Source organism: Pleurodeles waltl, chromosome 3_1 (assembly GCF_031143425.1).
Source record: "Pleurodeles waltl isolate 20211129_DDA chromosome 3_1, aPleWal1.hap1.20221129, whole genome shotgun sequence".
Classification (NCBI taxonomy): Eukaryota; Metazoa; Chordata; class Amphibia; order Caudata; family Salamandridae; genus Pleurodeles; species Pleurodeles waltl.
In genome coordinates, this window is record NC_090440.1 from 1528925604 (window position 1) to 1528945282 (window position 19679).

The 19679-nt window shown below is 43.9% G+C and overlaps 1 protein-coding gene across 7 annotated transcripts in view; it reads left to right on the top strand.

Moving 5' to 3' along the window:
* Positions 1 to 19679, top strand: part of EYA3 (EYA transcriptional coactivator and phosphatase 3) — a 900226-nt gene that overhangs the window by 417396 nt on the left and 463151 nt on the right. For 5 of the 7 annotated variants that reach the window (XM_069225116.1, XM_069225114.1, XM_069225113.1 and 2 more), the window contains one exon: positions 17047 to 17181. The exons of the other annotated variants lie outside the window; for them this stretch is intronic. In XM_069225116.1, coding sequence (XP_069081217.1) covers positions 17047 to 17181 — 135 coding nt within the window. The remainder of the gene's footprint in view (positions 1 to 17046; positions 17182 to 19679) is intronic. 7 annotated transcript variants of the gene reach the window in all.

Sequence of the window (19679 nt, forward strand, 5' to 3'; positions counted from 1 at the left end):
TAAGCATTGCAAAATATAACATCAAGCATACAGTCAATCCAACACTACCCAGTAAGGTTTGTAATTAAACTTCTAGGCATGATGTCTTCATACATAGCCATTGTCCCAAACGCAAGATTACAAAGGGGCCCTTACAACAGTGCCTAGCAAAACAATGGACACAAGCACAGGGTCAACTCCAGGATCTAGTGTTGATAGACCGCCAGACACACTTCTCGCTTCAATGGTGGAACCATATAAATTTAAACCAAGGGCGGCCATTCCAGGACCCAGTGCCTCAAGATGTGATCACAACAGATGCTTCCATAATGGGGTGGGGAGCACACCTCAACAAGCACAGCATACAGGGACAATGGGACAATCAACAAAAACTCCACCACATAAATCATTTAGAACTGTTGGCAGTGTTTCTAGTATTAAAAGCATTTCAACCACTAATAACCCACAAACACATTCTTGTCAAAACCGACAACATGACAACAATGTCTTATCTCAACAAACAAGGAGGGACACACTCGTCACAACTGTGTCTCTTAACACAAAAAATGTGGCATTGGGCAATTCACAATCACATTTGCCTAATAGCACAATACATCGCAGGCATTCAGAACCAGTTAGACGACAATCTCAGTCGAGATCACCAGCAAACTCACGAATGGGAAATTCATCCCCAGATCTTACAGGATCACTTCCTCCGCTGGGGAACACCAAACATAGACCTATTCGCAACAAAAGAAAACGCAAAATGCCAAAACATTGCGTCCAGGTACCCACACCCTCAATCCAAGGGCAATGCACTATGGATCAGTTGGTCAGGGATATTTGCTTACGCTTTTTCCCCCTCTCCCACTCATTCCTTATCTGGTCAACAAACTAAGTCAAAACAAACTCAAACTAATCCTCATAGCACCAACCTGGGCTCGCCAACCGTGGTACACAACACTGTTGGACTTATCAGTAGTACCTCACATCAAGTTACAAAAAATACCAGATCTGTTAACACAACACAAACAACAGATCAGACACCCGAATCCAGCATCGCTCAATCTAGCAATCTGGCTCCTAAAGTCTTAGAATTCGGACATTTAAACCTTACACAAGAGTGTATGGAGGTCATTAAACAAGCTAGGAAACCTACAACGAGACATTGTTACGCAAACAAATGGAAAAGATTTGTTTACTACTGCCACACTAATCAGATTCAACCACTACATGCCTCCACAAAGGATATTGTAAGCTACTTATTACACTTACTAAAGTCTAATCTAGTATTCTCTGCCATTAAAATACATCTCACTGCAGTATCTGCCTATCTGTAGATTACACATACAACATCGCTTTTTAGAATCCAAGTAATCAAAGCATTTATGGAGGGACTAAAAAGAATCATACCCCCAAGGACACCACCAGTACCTTTGTGGAACCTTAATATTGTATTAACACGACTCATGGGACCACCATTCGAACCCATGCACTCTTGTGAGATGCAATACTTAACTTGGAAAGTAGCCTTCCTAGTAGCTATCACATCACTTAGAAGAGTAAGTGAGATACAAGCATTTACTATTCAAGAACCCTTTATACAAATACATAAACATAAAGTGGTTCTCCGTACAAATCCCAAATTCCTACCAAAGGTCATATCACCATTCACCTAAACCAAACAGTTGAACTCCCAGTATTCTTTCCGCAACCAGACTCAGTAGCGGAAAGAGCCTTACATACATTAGACATAAAGAGAGCACTAATGTATTACATTGACCGAACAAAACAATTTCATAAAACAAAACAATTGTTTGTAGCCTTCCAGAAACCTCATGCAGGTAATCCTATATCCAAAAAAGGCATCGCCAGATGGATAGTTAAATGTATTCAAACTTGCTATATTAAAGCAACAAGAGATCTACCTATTACACCAAGAGCACATTCCACTAGGAAGAAAGGCGCCACAATGGCTTTTCTTGGGAATATACCTATGACAGAAATTTGTAAGGCAGCCACCTGGTCTACGCCTCATACATTCACTAAGCATTACTGTGTAGATGTGTTAGCAACGCAACAAGCCACAGTAGGACAGGCTGTATTAAGAACATTATTTCAGACAACTTCAACTCCTACAGGCTAAGCCACCGCATTTTGGGGAGATTACTGCTTATTAGTCTATGCACAGCATGTGTATCTGCAGCTACACATGCCACCGAACGGAAAATGTCACTTACCCAGTGTACATCTGTTCGTGGCATGAGACGCTGCAGATTCACATGCGCCCTCCCACCTCCCCGGGAGCCTGTAGCCATTATTAGTTGAATGAAAATTGTAAATTTGTAAATAACTATTATTTTAATACAAATTATGTACATACATACCTACTCCATTGCATGGGCACATCTAGTATACTCACAACTCCTACCTCACCCTCTGCGGGGAAAACAATCTAAGATGGAGTCGATGCGCAATGGAGCCGAAAGGGAGGAGTCCCTCGGTCTCGTGACTCGAAAAGACTTCTTCGAAGAAAAACAACTTGTAACACTCCGAGCCCAACACTAGATGGCAGGATAATGCACAGCATGTGAATCTGCAGCGTCTCATGCCACAAACAGATGTACACTGGGTAAGTGACATTTTCCATATTCATATGCAATGCAGAGCAAATAATTAATAAAAATTCATCACCGTAGGGCCTGCCAGATGCTTCATCTTTCTCATGCCAGCAAGAAGATGACCCAGTTCAACTACGAGAAAGAGATCCTCACCCTCACTGGAACAATGTCAGGCATTTGACGTCCAATCCTGACCCAGGTCTCGGAATTCATCGCTAATGAGCAGGGCCACCTTTTTATAGCTTAAACAGCCATGAAAGAGCCTTCTAGAAGACCTCCACTCTCAAATGGTAATATTAAAAATGCTGGCTAGTTTAGGTAAACCTTAAAAGGAATGCGTCGGGAGCTAGCCACCTTCCCAAGGCACACCTCCCAAAGCCAAACTGTTCTCTTGCCTATGATAAACACTAGCTCCTTACGGTCTTACTGTACTAACTGCTCACCTCCTACATGTCGTGTACCAGTCCTAGCTCTTGGGTGAGAAGGAAAACACAAAGAAGTAGAAAAACACATTGCATAACATGTTTGCACGGAAAAATACTTTAACGTGGCGGTGAAGCTAAGCTGAACACAAAATGGAGTCTAGGCTGAATAAAAAATGGAGTCTCTAACCAGTGACCACTAAAGTGACAATAGTTAGCTAAGCCAGGTGTAAAGCGGTGTGACACGAGATCAGTGGTCAATACTCAAATAACACTACAGCAGGCATGAGGAATTTTCTACCTAGTCTGCTACCCTGTGTTGAGGTGCAAGGAGGTTGGTGTTGTAGGCCGCTTTGCAGGTAGTAATGAATAAACCTTACATTTATAAATTTTTGGTGACGGAGAGGTCAAGCTGCTTAATCCACATTCTTCATTCTCAGTCAGACAGATAGACATGTATTTTCTGGAACAAATCTAAGGCAGCTCTTTTTTAGAGATAAAATATCTGATATTGTGCATACAGTTTGAGGTCATTGTCACTGTTGGATCATCACTCTCGTCTTCCATCAGTGACAGATCTTCTCCTGCATCACCAGCTTTGTTGGATGAACCTGATTCTTTCAGAACTTCAGCTGCAGGCCTGGTAACCTTTGACGTTCCAGTATTTATTGTGAAGGGAAGGACTTCATGCTTCCTTATCCTGTTCCTTAATTCTTTGTGTTGCCTGGTCCTCACCACCTTCATATGTCCTGCATAATTCCCAGATTGTTCCAGTCATACCTAGACAGCTGATCAGTATGTAATGAGGAGAGCTTTACCTCCTACCACAACCTTGAGCTTGGGCAAGAGCAGAAGCATATATTAGAAGTTCAGTTCTTAAAGTTTCCTTTTTACCTTAAGAATTATCATATGGGAGGCGGGACTAAGGTACCAGAGGAGCATGGCTCCAGCGTAGAGCTCCTGAGGCCAACAGGGCCATACATGCTTTAACATCTGCTGAGGCTGACTTGACTTTTTCTCGCACAGCCCTTTTGCTACACCGGAATGCCACACGGCTGGAAACGGGCTCCCTCTGTGCATAACTAATCCTCCACTTGCAAAGCTGCCAAGTTTTCAGTCTCCTCATAGTGACATTTTTATGAGTTCAATGTGTGTGATATTTAAATGCCCTATGTGTGATAGTTTGACACTTTATCACATGCACAATAATAATGCGATAACATACAGAAATGTCACCTTTTTGTGTAGAAAGCATTCTAGAAACTGCTTAGGATATTAAGTGAAGTTAGCCAAAAGAACCAAAGCCATTTTGTACCTTTTTCTTGGGGTCCCCCAACATGGATATTGATTGTTGTGCTTAGCTGAGCTTATATAAAAATACTGGATTTTAAACTCACGCTGGAATGGCCAAGGTGGACAACTAGACGGTGCAGTAATAATTAACACAGTTTAAAAACAGTCTTGGATCACCTGAGCAGAGTTGATTCATTACATGTACATCATGATTGGATAGTCATTTTCAGTAAAGGTTCTAGTTTAAATTTTTTGTACCCACAAATAACCAACATTTAGTGTGACTAGCTTTAAATATATGGTAGGCATCACATAAAATTGTGTATTCTACTTTATGTAAGAGGACAAGAGCATAGGTTTGTATTTTCTTCCAAGATTTTGATGATATTAAACATTTAAATAACATTGGACTGAGCTGATTGCACCCATTGTGTTGCTGGCTGTTTATACATTTGTGATGGGCACATCCATTTGAAAAAATACCAGTCTAAGCCAGGCTGGCCAGGTTCCACAGTACAGGTCTGAATTTATTGCAGGTTATGAGCCCTGCCAGCAGTTGGACTTGCCTTGGAACAAGATGCTGAGGAATACTGGGCAGCTGCTCCTCTGCTGTTGAAAGTGCTCACAGAGAGTCCGCCCGCTGCATCAGTAGTCTGTGTTTCTTGCTGCCAAGCACTGGTCACAGAATCTGGCATCCTAGTGACCTTCTCATGTTGAGGCTGGCACATTCCTTAGTTTTAAAGGTGCACTAGCTCAATGCTGGTGCACACATGTGAGTCATATTACCGAAGGAGATTGGCGATTTGTTCTCAGCACCCTTCCTACTAAACTTAAAATCATGTGAGCGCTTGGGGGGATGGGAGGGGTGAGGGGCGCAAGGAGCTTAGGAGGTAATGAATATTATCCCTGTGAGCCTGTCTCTTTTATAGTGAGGCCCCTGGATTCACTTAAAGGATGGGCTACTCCTTTGATGGTCTGTCACTCCCAGCTTCTCCCTCCCAGTGTGCTGGAGGTGTTGTGGTGCAAAAAATGCGTGACTAATGTATTTTAATGTGGTGATGCGAATCACCACACCAAAATGCGTAGTCTATTCCTTGATGCATGGTACTTGTCTGGGCTGCATTTGAGGTGCTCTTGTCTCTATCTTCAATATGGAGCCTGTGGCGCCTCAACCTGCGTGACCACTGGGCTGTGATACACAGCTTGGTGAGCATCGGGGACCCACCTACAGCTTTGGGCAGCACCCCCTTACAGGGTCAACACTTTTTGCCGATTGCAGCCTGCCAAGGAGACAGGCCCAGACTGCCCTAATTTCTTTGATATTGGCGACGCCGTGTACAGAGAGCCACAAACAATGTCAGTCCTGCCTCTCTCCCTCACTGAGACCGGCCACCTTGAGGTCGGTGGAGCATAGACACAGAGAGGACTGCCTCCAGCTAGGCAGCAATATTGGATGTCTCTGTGGGACTGACTAGGGAAAGGTCCCTTTTTCTTTATGGTGGCCATCTTGGAGTGGTGTATTTTCACTAACTCGCTGCCCCAGTCTACCATGGACTGTCCTTGACCTTACTAACATGTGTGCCGCTTAATTTACCTACTTCGGTAAAAGTGGGTCTGCTGTTTGTTACTTTGTGTCCACCTTGAAGAGTGTTGTCACTTTGCCTCCCTACCCATCTTGGCAGGAAGACTCCAGTTACCTCTTTTGAATGCTCGAGGGGACCCATAAACTATTAAAAGTGGTGCAAATAAAACACGAGCAGTTGACGATCTGGATATTCATGGCCCTGGATGGACACCGTCCCCACCGAAACAACATACTGAAAGCTAAACACTCTTGGCAACTGTTCTTTTCTGATGCCATTTCCAGTAAGTCCAAGTTGGTGAATCCTGACCTTGTAGTGTCTGCTCCCACAGTTCAACTGGACCTTGCTTTTGCGACCTTACTAAAAAAAATTCTGACATCTTCAAAAAGATCTTCAATTCATTCTTCAAATTTAGCTGTCGCCTCTGTTGCAGAAGATCGGTAATTGCTCAAGTGCGAAGACCTGCTTTTTCACTGACATCTGACAGTGGAATCCAGAATCAGAGACATGGAACTGCATTTGATGGGCCTACCTGAATAGGAGCCCAACTAGTGGTAAGTACATCGAAAGGCAGTCAACTTGGAAGATAAGAGTAGGAGGGAAAATGTGTAAATCTTTGGAGTACTGGAACAGAACTGTAAGAAAGATACACATGAATTCTGAATTTGCATAGCAGCCTTGAAATTTCAAAGAGCCCACTGGGCAAGCTGCTGCTCTTATTCAAATAGGCCAGGTCAAATCTTAGCCTGTTGCCTGAGACCCCAACATGCCTGACCAATAAGTGCTGCATACAAGAAACATGGGCCATATCCGTACGAAATCAACCAAATCTACATGTCCATGGATTTTTGCTTTGAAACCGGCAGTTAGAGGCAGCTTTTATTTTTAAAAAATTTTTTTTTTTGTGCTGAGTTCCCAGCTTCAGAAGAAAGAAAACAAATATGGCCTTTTAGATCCTGCCCTGATGGTCATCATGGTGAATGGACGTACACTGAATATGAGGAGCCAGAAGACCAGGAGACGTTTTTACAAACTCTAAATAGTTCGGACATGGACATGTCATCTCAGGGTGGACATGCATTGGAATCTGACTGAGATGTGCACCTCCCCAAGCAGGACGAGGAACCAGAGCAAGAGGTCCAGATTGGCCTCGGTTACTCTGAAATGGTCACGGGGACCTTTCCATGGCCCCTGGAAAATTGCAGAACCCAGAGACAAATTCACTTCTCTGCTGTATGTGGCAGCCACTCCTGCCTGGCATCTAAAGATTGCCACTCTTGATCAACTGGAGTCAGATGTTCTGGCACTTGATGGGCAAGGGCTACTCCTAATTCTTCGGTTTCTACATCCAAAGGCTTCTCTGGGACCGTCAGTATTGGCTGTGTTCAGTTTGAACAGAGCCCTCACTTAGTGATTGTATTTTCTGTTGCATGCCTGTTGACATGCTGTTCTTGGCTTACATATTTATTTGTGCCTTCTTTCTGTATTGGTTGATCTTAGCCCCCACATCTGACTCTTTCATGGTGCAGGGTCCACAATGCCTTCAGTTAGGACAGGACTCAAGACCTCGGGGTTAAAGTTTGTGTTTCGGGATCTGACGTCTTTATAGAACTTTTTCTCCTATTGCAGGTCGGGGATGAGGCACTCTCCCATTCTAGCGTTTGACTTAGTACTTACTCCGTTGTGAGTTTTAATACAGGTGAGGAGGCAAAGAATAGCGCTTAGGTGGGGGTACATAACCGCCTAGTCGCATGATCTTTTTTCACACTTTTTTACTCCTGTTCAATTTCATTTATCTTAGGTGCATACCCTCGCTGATCTAGGTTGCAGCCCTTCTGCCCCAGGTTGTATATTTACCACTGGATTCACCTTTTCACCCACAGTCACCATGATGAACACCATCATACAACACTACGACCTCTCCCCCCCTCCAATCCCCCCCCCCCCCGAGCCCTCCCGTTACTATTTTATTGAGGGCAGATGTACTTCCCAGGGTCTCTTCTAATGACCCAGTGATGTCATCTTCCTAGCTGAGATATTCTCCCTTTCTCCCCACTATGTACACACCCACTACAAAACTACTGTCCATTAAATCCATCAATGTAAATGGACTCACACCACAATGTTTTGTCTCCTTTGGTATGACAAAGTTACTCCTAACGAGCAACTGGAATGTGGCCATAGATCCCATCCTAGACCACTCAGGCAAACCTGATACCCAACATGATGGACATCACAGCATCCTCCCAACAATGCGTGATTGAACCATGGCACCTGTTTAAACTGACTGCTCAACACTACACATTTATGTTACAAGTGCCAGAGTAGATAAATGTCTGACCCACCAGCTGGCAAGATGTTTAGTATCATCCTCCATATTTCCGTGTGGTGTATCCGACCATGATCTTATTGAGATTGCCTTAGATTTACACACTGTTGTGCTGACCTCTGGCCCCTTGGCATAGGAACAACACCTATTTAAGACACCAAAGACAAACACAAGGAATATCTAGATACTAACAAGCAAACATCTCATCTATGTGAACCCCCATGGGTGCAGGAAAAGCTTACCAAAGGAGAGAAATGTTGAGGGATTCTGCTTTGGCAAAGCTGGAAGCCATTCGATCTCAAATTTCCATAGAAACCCCAACCCACACCAACATGGCCACATACGCTCAATCTCCAAGGCAAACCAAGCTTTGAGCCCTCATCTAAACTAAATATGAGCTGAATACCATGTACATCTCCTGAGCTGAGCAGCCTCTTTTTCGGCTCTGTCAAAGACATGAATGGGGGAAAGAAACTGAGAGACTGTTGGCACTCCAACTTCAGCAATCAGAGGATGCAGAACTATACCTGCACCCTTTGGGCGATCGGTGCGCTTAACAAATCCATGTAACATACTTGTAGAATTTGAGGCAACTTATAGCTCCCTGTACACTGCTAAAGGGCAGGATACTTAAGATGTGGAAGCGTATTTTATGAGGGACTTATCAATCCCGCAACTTACAACCTCACAAAGGGGCTTGTTGGAGATATCTCCAATGTAGTCCAATCCAATCTTGAATGGAGTGACAGCCATTGGTAGCATGGTGACAAATAAGGCTCCAGGTCGCAAGACTGGCTCCCCATTGAATTTGATAAAAGTACTGAGCATTTGATAGTTCCATTGCTTTTGGGGGAATGTTAAAATCTGCAAACAAAGCATTCTCCAGAGAACATTTCCTTAATCCCCCAAAACCGAGAAAAGACCCACTTGAATCCCCCATATGCAGACCTTTACCTTCTCCGGAAGGTGTTGACTACTAGGCTGGGGAAGCTTATTCAATCTTTGACTCATCCATCGCAAGTAGGCTACAATCAAGCCACACCTTGGCCAGTCATCTCCACACCCTTTCACGTATCCTATGGTAAGTGCAGAAGGATGCGGACGACAAAGTTTTGCTGTCTTTGGACGCCAAAAAGGTGTTTCATCGTGTAGAATGGGGTTATCTGTTTCACACAGTGGAATGGGTGTGGGTCCTAATTCCCTCACTGTCGTCTGCGGTCTGCACAGTCATCCAACAGCATCTGTCACCAGTGGGGGATTCTCCTCACCTTAGTTTCGGAAGTACAAAGGTGCACATCAGGGGTGCCCGCTATCCCCCCTAGGGAAAGACAGCTGCATTTTAGGGATCCCCACTATCAAGGGGGCGGGGGGCATAAACTGCTTTATTTTGCAGACAGTGCATTAGTACTTTTGTCTCAACCACTGGATTTCTGTTTTTTCCGGGTCCTGTGTAAATTGGTCCAAGTGTGAGGCACTTCTTATGAATCCTACACCCACACGTGTTGTTACAATCCTTACCCTTTACGCAGAAGCAATCTAAATTGAAGTATCTGAGGATATTTGTCAGTAAAGGCCTTGACAATACGGACAATATGGTGCATGATAACATTGCACACCTACTGGATGAAAGGGTCTACAACTATCACTCTGGGTGAAAGTACAGATTGTTAAGATGATATTTGCCCCACTATTCAGATAGGTATTTGGGATGCTCTCCCTAGTGATCCCTGTCAAACTTCTTAAGGAGCTTCAGAGACTTATCCTGGCGTTCCTTTTTGGAGACGACAAACTGCGAGGGTCAGGCTTGAAACTTTATGCGGCTACAACAGCGGGGAGACTGTCTCCCCAACATGTAATGTTATTGGTTGGCTCATCAGTTAGTTCCTTCCATAATGACATCTGAACTGATTGACCCAGTTGGGAGATATGTGACCAAGTCAGGCTGACTTACGGGCAGTGATTGCAGGGATTTATGACCCTAACTCGGACAAAGGAGGAGTTCCTCCTGACCTATCTGGGGTACTACCTGGTATGTGACGCAGGACATACTTTTGGGAGGAGACTATAAATGTGTTGCAAACCCAACTCTTGACAGGTCTCATCTTCCATTAGGGGAATTCTCTGGTCCACTGGATGGCCTGAACCTTTTCATCCTGGCAGCAGTGGTGGGAATTGTTAGACTCCTGGAGATGCCTGCACCCTGGGGGTCAGGGATTATTTGTTTTACTTGGGAATTGTTGAGTTGCCTTAATTTCCTGTGCTCCCCATTTGTCCATAGAGCGGTGCAGAACTTAGAATACATATGTTGGACGATCTCCGACCACAACTCAGTGTTTGTCTTTGAACTGGCATGGAGAGTGCCCACAAATACTGGACCTGCACCTGTGTGTCTAAACACTAGAGGACCCAGTGTTCTTGCACTCTGTAGGAGAAGCTGTAAGAAATTACTTTGTGGATAATGCAACCACCACCTCTTTGCCCCTAGTTAAATGGGATGCATTTAAAGCATTCATTAGGGAGCCTTGCCTAGCTGAAATAGTGGGTGTGTGGCGCACACTTGTAGGGGAGGTCGAGGCACTTGAGAAAACGGTCTGAGACCTGGAGCTAGGTTGGCCCGGGAACCCAAGCCTCAAACTCCAGCCCCTAGATGCAAAAGAGAAATTAGCAGTTCACACAGAAAACATTTTTCAACCACCGGGAGCACATGATGAGCTTAGCACGATAAGGCATAAACCCTCCTGGCCCAGTTAGCTAACCCTGTGACTAGAAGCGCCATCATACTAGAAATAGAATCAAAAACAGGTGAATGTTTTTATACCCAGGAACAAATACATAGCAGATTCGAAGAATGTTATACCATGCTATTTCACCCCCCAACGATGCTGCCCCCCAGTGGGTGGCCAAATTCCTGATCCCTGTAGCTCTCCTGATGCTCACACCGGAGTAAGCAGAGACTTTAGGAAGAACCATTCTGCTCCAACAGGAGCGTATTTCTATTAAAGCCATGGCCTGAGGCACTGTTCCCAGTGCCGATTACCTACCGGTGGAATTTTATGCAGCCAATGCTAAGGAACTAGCACAGTTGGTCATCATTCTATATAGCAGCCCAAGAGATGGGTCACCTCCCTACCTCCAGCAGGGAGCCTTTGGTGGTCCCACTATTAAAACCAGGCCGCCTCCCTTATGATGTTTGGGCAAATAGCCCTTTATCCATGCTGAACATAGATTCTAAAATTCTCAGCCGTATAATGGCAACAAGCCTCCTGTCCCTTATGCCCAAAATAATACATACAAACCAAGCTGTCTTTATATGAGGGTGTAGCACGGTGACCAACATACGTAGGCTTCTCTCCGTCCGCAAAGCGGAAATCCCTGATTAGCACAGGGGTGTCATTGTAGAATACATCATCGAAAAAGCTTTCGGTGTGACTTTATTTATCAGACAATGTTAAAGATAGGCCTTAGTAGACATGGGTTCATTCAGTGGACTGAGCTGCTGTATTCGGCACCCACCACCCGCATCCATAAGGGTAAATGTATCTCCAACTCTCATATTGTGGGACAGGGCACCAGATGGGGTGCCCACTTTCCCTTATTGTTTGCCATTGCTGTAGAACCCTTTGCTGGCAGCACATGCTCTGGCACTTCATTTAGAGGCCCGGATATTAGTGGTAGGTTACACCACACCACCCTCTACTTGGAAGATATGCTCTTGTTTCTGCTGAATTTGAGTGAAGACCTGCCAGGAGCAATAACACTTCTTGAGCGATTTGGAAGTGTATCCGGCCTCTGGATGAATTGACCGAAATCACACCTGTGTCCGCTATGTCGTAAGGCACCTCAGCCTCCAGATTTGGGCAGCCTTGCCTGGGAAGGGACATGGCTGAAATACCTTGGGGTTAAGCTCTACCATGATCCACCTGACCCACTACAGGGTAATATTGGTGAAGCCCTTAGAGGTCTTTGTTCCACTGTGGATTTCTGGAAGTCCCTGCCTCTTTCTGTAGCTGGGAGGATAGCAGTAGCGAAGATGGTAGCACTTCCTCGGCTGTTGTATTTGTTTCCCCACACTACCCATTATAATTCCTTGAATGATTTTTGTGGGTCCGTACGTCTGTGGGATACTTAGGATATGATACGCGGAGTGCCCTATAGGTAGCCAGGGGCATGCGCTGGGTGGGAATGGAGCGAGGGTTAGTTATTGTTTCGAGTAGGAAGGACGGCAGTGATTTGTACGTGACACGCTTTGTCAAAATTCCTGCTGTGCTCACTACAGCTGTACATATGTGGAAATATATTGCTTGTGGAAATGCATGCTGTGATGCCTTCCAGCCCTTCCGGGGGTTGTTTGTATTGTTTGAATACTTAATTAAAATTTGTTGGAAAAAAAAAATCCGTTTGCCATTCCATATATGATGTATACTCCTCTGGAAACCCCATGCTGGACCCACATAGAATGAGTCTGACCTAATTCCCAGGTGAGCTGTCTACGACACACACCAACAGCCCTCAAGCAGGGTAATCCTGTAATGGTAACATCTAGATAAGTTTCTTCATTGATTTGCACCACTCCCACCATACACAGCCTATGCAGCAGTAGACACGTGTCCAACTTACCCATGCATTTAACAGTGCCTTGCCCCCAGCACCCATGGTTCTGACATATTCCCCAATTCTCAAATTTTTGTTCATGGAAGGAGTTTGCAGGGGTGGTCTCAGGCCTTTAAACTACCCTAATAGATTTAGTTTACTCCTGCCCCACCTCCACAGCCTTGCACGCTTGGTGGGCAGCACACCTACACAATTTTTTTAGATGATTGAGATGTTCTTATAGCCCCCATGGTAAAGGGATTTGTGAGGCAAGGCTGAAGTTTAGATTTTGTATTTTAAGATTCTCCATCAGTGGCATTGGTCCCTGAGAGGTTATGCCAAGCAAGGATGTGCCCCTACACTCAGTGCTGGCAGTGTGGTCAAGAACCTGGAGACATAGTGCACATACTATGGGAGTGTCTGTACCTACGGTCCTATTGGCATCAAATCTGGATCGTAGTCCTACTACACTTAGCTGCGAACGGCTCTCATGCCACGACTGGCTCTTATATGGTATGTCAGACCTTGCTCCGCTGTCTGCATGCATGACACGATGGCTATTTACAGGTTTAGCAGTGTCAAAAACTGACACACCTAGACTGTGAAAAAAAAAAAAACTACAGCCCCGACAGTACACGTGTGATTAAACATGAGTGAAGTGACAGCTTTTGAAAAATTTATATATAGTCTGAATGATAAATTGTCCTATTTCATGGAGATATGAGGCAGTTTTCTGCCTCAACTTCAGCGAACCCCCCGCCTCGCTGCCCTTTAGCTTCAAGTAACTTGAGGTTAGATCACAAGAGGGCCAATCAGCTCTATCAGGGCACACCTTTAGTGCATCTAAAGCATCTTTTTCATGTTTAACCCTTACACAGGTTATGGACATACATCCAGAATGTTAGCCTCATCTCTTGAGAGGAAGATGCACTTGACTGTAGGACATCTCAGATAAGCTATGGGGTCAGTTCACATGTTTTACACTGTGGAGAGGAGGGGTCCTAGATGGGTTACTGTTCTCATGTATTCCATGTCTTTTCAGTCTGTGTGATGAGCTACAGGCTAAGGGGTATAGAGCAGCTATTGAGAGTGGGAGTGAGTGGCATGAGCTACCTTTGATTATAGGTTTGTGAGCATGTCCATTTCTCCTTTCCACTTTGAGCAGGTTTACCCCATTATCAGTTGGTATTGTATTGTCATCTCCTCCCCTATAGTTATTCTTTTTTCTTTTACAGACTTGGAGGGGACTGAGAAATTAGCGAAGAGTTTGCAGTGCTAAAATCATCATCTTACCAGCTTTCAGGAACAGGCTGACTTGGATCAGAAAAACTTTCAACACAGTTTAGGCATTATACTGTGACATACCAATTTGTTCCTATTTTTCATGCTTTCAACTTCCTTCTAGTTAGTGGTAGAAATGGGTGTGAAACCAATGGTGGATACTGGAAAGCTATACATTTCTGAAATGTATACAACATTCTGAATTCAGCAAGGGGTTATTTTGTAGATTCTTCAAGGTTTTCCTATGGAAAGTGACAGTTGAAATAAATATTGAAATTTAGTTGAAAAAAAGTCATTAATCTCTACGTTTTCATCTGTAACTTCTAACTATGCCAGATTTTCAAAAGCAATATACAGTTGAATCCACTGGACCCTTTGGGTTGCAGGGATATGTAGGGCTTGTAGGTTCCCCAAGAATCCTATGTTCCCAGAGCCAATAACTGAGCTGCACCTTGCAGTGGTTTTTCATTGTGTACCGGACATACAGCAATCCATTTGGTAAAATGGCAAGAGTGAAAAATAGGTAACAAGGAAACCTATGTATTTCCGAAATATGCACAAGATATGGATTTTAAAAACTGTGGTTATTTGCACATCTCTGAGTTTGGGCGTACCCATACTAGCACGTGAATTACAGGACATTTCTCAAAATGACTTCTTTCTTACACTCTCTCTGACATTTTGAAGGCACAAATGCAGAGAAAGACAATTTGGTAATGACACTTGCTCTGCTATTCTGTGTTCCCCCAAGTCCTTCAAGTCTCACGATAAAAACTGTACCTCACTTGTGTGGGTAGGCCTAGTGCCCACGACAGGAACCCCCCCCCCCCCCCATGTGAAATGTGGACACAAAATATTTTACCACAGAAAACTGACTCATTTTATGCTATGTGCCTAGCTGTGGATTTTGGGTTCTAGCTCAGGCACCACCTAGGGAAACCTAGCCAACCTATTTTTGAAAACTAGAAACGTAGGGGTATCCAGAGTGGGCTGACTTGTGTGGCTTTCCCCATTTTGTTACCCAGAATCACTTGCAAACCTCAAATGGTGGTGGTGAGGCGGGAGGGCACATTTTTCTCGTATTTCTGTGATCGAAAAATATGTAAACTGTGGGGAGCCACAAAATTCCTTGCACCCAGGATTCCCTCAAACTCTAATCTCAAGGCATAATCCAAACTTATTTGCTAGAAAACACTCTTGAAACCTTGGCCGCCTCCTTTTAGATGTATGCCTTCACAAAACATCACCTCCCATGTGATCATAGCCATATCTTTGTTTTAACGAGCAACGATTTTGAATTGACACAATGGCAATCGTAAAGAAACGAGAGAAAGCAATTGATGTAGTCTGAGTTTTCCATTGGGGCATGTCGTAATGGATTACTATATACCTCATTTTTATCAAATGGGTTCAGTCTATCCCTGTGGCCTTGTTAGATGTTGATCACTTGTCTGCACTTAAACCATTCGTATCCACCATTGTACACATCAAGGATGCCAATTATCACCTTACACCGCTGATGATTTTCCAGAGTTCGTGTTTGTGAGTTATTGATACGTTTTTGCTTACTCTATTTAATTTGTCGTAAAAGACTATCTGCACTTTCCCTTCCTGTACTTGAAGTTTTGAGTTATGGGATTTTACAGTGGGTCCCTTTCTCTGGATCCTTGGTTAGTACTGTCTGGAATTTCCAGGCTCCTCCAGTATCGCGGCATGACTTTTGGGATCAGATTTTCATTTTGGTTTGTATTTCAAAGGGATAGGGACTATCAATTAACCTTATCCTTTGGTCTCTTAATGTGCCATCACTTTTGGTGCTGGTGTTTTGGCTCTGGTGGTGAACTTTTTGTCATGAATGTTGGTGTTTTTTTTGCGTTTTTTTTTTTTTATTATTTAAGTTTTGCGAAGATTTATGAAGACTTGGTTAGTTTTAGTTTCTTCTTACAGACTCCCATTGTCTTTGGTGTGTTGCATGCTTTGGCCACATCATTTGGAAAAATAAACATTAAATGGACTTGTGCTTAGTACGTGGACATCTGCATTCTGTATCTTGCAATGCTGATGAGATACATGGGCTAAACCTTGGTGCTCCCTTGTCCAGACAGCCTCCATTGCAAGCTTGTCAACTTGTCAGCTTCCTGCTTTGCTACTCGCTTAGTTGTTTTTGCCATCTGTATGGAGCTCTACGTTAATTGCTGTCTGCTTGGCACTGCAGTGGCAAATTACCTGTTTTCTCCATTGAAGGCATTGTCTCCCTTAGGATAACCTTTCCATGGTCTGCTATACACCTTTGCTCTCCAGTTGGCCTCAAATGTAGACAGTGCAAGCAAGTAGTATTCTTGAGATGTGTTGGCTGCATGCTGGTTTCCTGTGTGTCTGTGCAAACGGAGCAAGTATAGACTTTTCATACATCCCTGCACCAGTCTCCAATTTATATATGTGTATGAAAGAAGGGCCAATAAGACCGTGGTGGCTTCAGTGGATTAATTTAATTAGAACTGGGTTTATTTATTTTGGGGTACTTGACCTACTGTTTTATAATTTGATTGCCTCAACCCATATGCAGCGAAGGTCTAACTTTTTTGCATGCCTAAGCAGCACATGCCTTGCTGCGTTCAAACTATCTCAATCTTAACCCACTCCAACCATTCAGTGACCCTCTAATAAGTGCTCCTCCAATCCAGCATTTCACCAAGTCCTGCTTAGTTGCGTACCAGTAAGTAGGCTGCTCACTACTCTATTGCTTCCTACCGTGAAGGAGGTCTTGGGAATAAAGTGCACATAATGAATTAGAAATTGGCTATTTATTTGTTGACTCACTACTGTTGTGGTTTCATGACTGTTAGCATTCTGTGACACCTGTGTATAGTATTTTTTAAATGTAGACTGCAAGAATGATCATTTGTCTGGCTGTATTGTTTGTAATTGGTCCAATTTGTTCAATTCAGGTGCATTATGGCCAAGTGTCAAATCTGAAAGTGGTTTAATTCAGACTCCTCCAAGTCAGTCCAGTGTTCTCACCAGTACAGCAGGGTTAAGCATCAGTCACTCCTGTCCAGCACACTATTCCTTTCCAGCCCAAGGTAAATTAGCATGGTTATTATGTGCTTCTGTGCGATATGGTGGTCTGTCTTTTAATAATGAGAAAAAGGGGCTTTTAACTTGACAATGATATGAAAATGGCTGTGGTAGTTCGGGGTCATTGGTTTATTATTAGAAACATCACTGATTTCATCCATGACATCTTCTGAGTCTCAGTATTGTTTCGGTCTTTGAGTTGGTCTTCTCCATAGCTTTTAATTAACTAGTACATCCAATTCTCTGTTTGCTACCTCCTGGCAATGGCCTCACCCTGTGACATTTTTCTTATATCTATTCTCACTATGCCATTACGATTAGATTATTTTGTGGCATAAAATACATGATTTGCTTTGTAGCCAAAACGTTTAACTGCATAAAAGTGACTATATAAGTATTTTAATTATGTTTAAATACAAGTTTCTGATGGATACCTCTAAACACAGATTCAACACCTGTAGAATATTTCCAGTTACTAGACTGGATGTAGAAATGTTCCTTAGCAGTGTTCCTCCACGTACGTAGGTGGCTCCATGAAGCTCCTTTGTGACACCGCATTGCCCAGGAAGTGAAGGGAATGGAGCAGCAAATAAGCGTCATCCCTACACATTGATGTCCGTGCTTTTATTTCTGCACCTTCCAACGCAGAACCAGAGCTTCACTTCCAACTTTTAGGTCTTCTAATACTTTTGAAATGCTTGATGACTGTCTGATATAGAACTATATCTGCACTGAAAATGGCATGTTTCAAGTCATGCCAAGTGTGCAGAAAGCAGATGTTGATCATAGACCCACATGTGTCTTTAGTGCTTGGTCTCTTGGCATAACTCCAAGATGTGCAACAACTGTTCCCTCATGCATCCAAAAGTGGTCCAAAACTGGGAGGTAAACTACATCATTGAATGCAAAAGGTGTTTAACTTGAAGCATAGATCTGGCTCTTGTTCCAAGTTTCAGGCACTGTATCGCCTGTGGGCATAAGATTGTTCCTGTGAGATGTCTACTTCACTCTCAGTCTTTAGGTATGTTAAAAATGTCTAAGTACAAACATAAGATGATGGGACTCTAATCCACCCCACCCCTTTGTAAAGGCTGCACTCCTGCAACTTCTCCAGAATCCAAACCAATTTGCAATTAGTCTGATGTGCCTAGAGATTCCCAGGCCGTCACCAACTCTGATACAGTTTGGCCCTCTGGGCCCACAGTTGGGCTCATGACAACGTCAGTGTGGTATAGATCAATGTCATGCTATACAATTACTGAAGTGCAACATGTCATCCAGTCTGCCTCTAATTAGAGAGCTCTGCCTTGTTGCCACCGCTAACAGAGACGTCATTCTGTTTTTGGCTCTTATTCTGACCCAGGAGGACATGAACTCTCTAGATGCTGCTGAACAATGGGGCTGAATTTCCCCCACTTTTTTTTTTCTTCACGCTGCCCCACCACGCTGCCAAGCCCACTGCCCAAAGTCAGACCAAGAAAGGAAGCAGTAAAAGAAGAAATAACAAAAACATGAACAAAAACATGAACAAACTTCCCACCCCCCCCCCCCCCCCACACACACACACCCTCGTAGACCCCCCAAACCGGTCAGAGCAAAAAACCCACCCTCTCTAACCGCAACCCCCCCCCCCCCCCACACCTTATTACACACAGTCCTTTGTATCCAGACCTGAAAAATGTTAGTGGGCTAGATATGTGCCCTGAAACAGATGTGGACTTGCCCACATGGTCCTCCAATTGAAGAAAGCACCTCATTCATGGTGATGGTTCGATGAGCAGAAGCTGAAACTCTAGAGTTGTTTGTCCACTATTGAGGTGAAAATACATTTTCTGACTGAAATTCTACATTAAATGTCCTCTTTTTAAGAGTCTTTACTTGCATTTAATGAAGAAACTATGGATGCCCTTATGGCAACTTGGACCAAACCTTATTTATTCCCCCCAGTCAGTTGACATGTGGTTCGGCAACAGATTTGCTCCCAGAGATTAGGACGTTCTTCCTAAACACCCTTAAATGGAGAGCCTGATTGTGTCAGGCCTGGACAGATAAGGTCAACCTGAATTTTTTCCAGCCAACCTTCCGCCTTGGGACAGAAGTGAATTGATGCCTTTGGGAAAAGAATGTTTTTCATCAGCTAGCTTGGTCCTCAAATGTATCATAAGAGTTTGCATGTTGGGTAGGTACATGCTTACATTATGGAGCATAGCCAGCAAGATTTTGCTGGTGGTCCCTGAGGGGTTCACTGTCCCAGACAATACATGATGGCCAGGATGCAGTAAAAGGTATACTCCGGGCCCACTTAGACATCAGACAAATGCATATGCAGAGCTATTGCCACAGTATTATACTGAGACAGCACGCCTGGATGAGGCCCACTGGGATGTGCTTTTCATACAGACATTGCTACTGGATATTCCCTTTTTACAGTGGTGCCAGGAAGGTTCAGAGACAGACCCACCACTGTCAGATCCTTTAGTTTATTAGGCTCTGCAAAGCAATT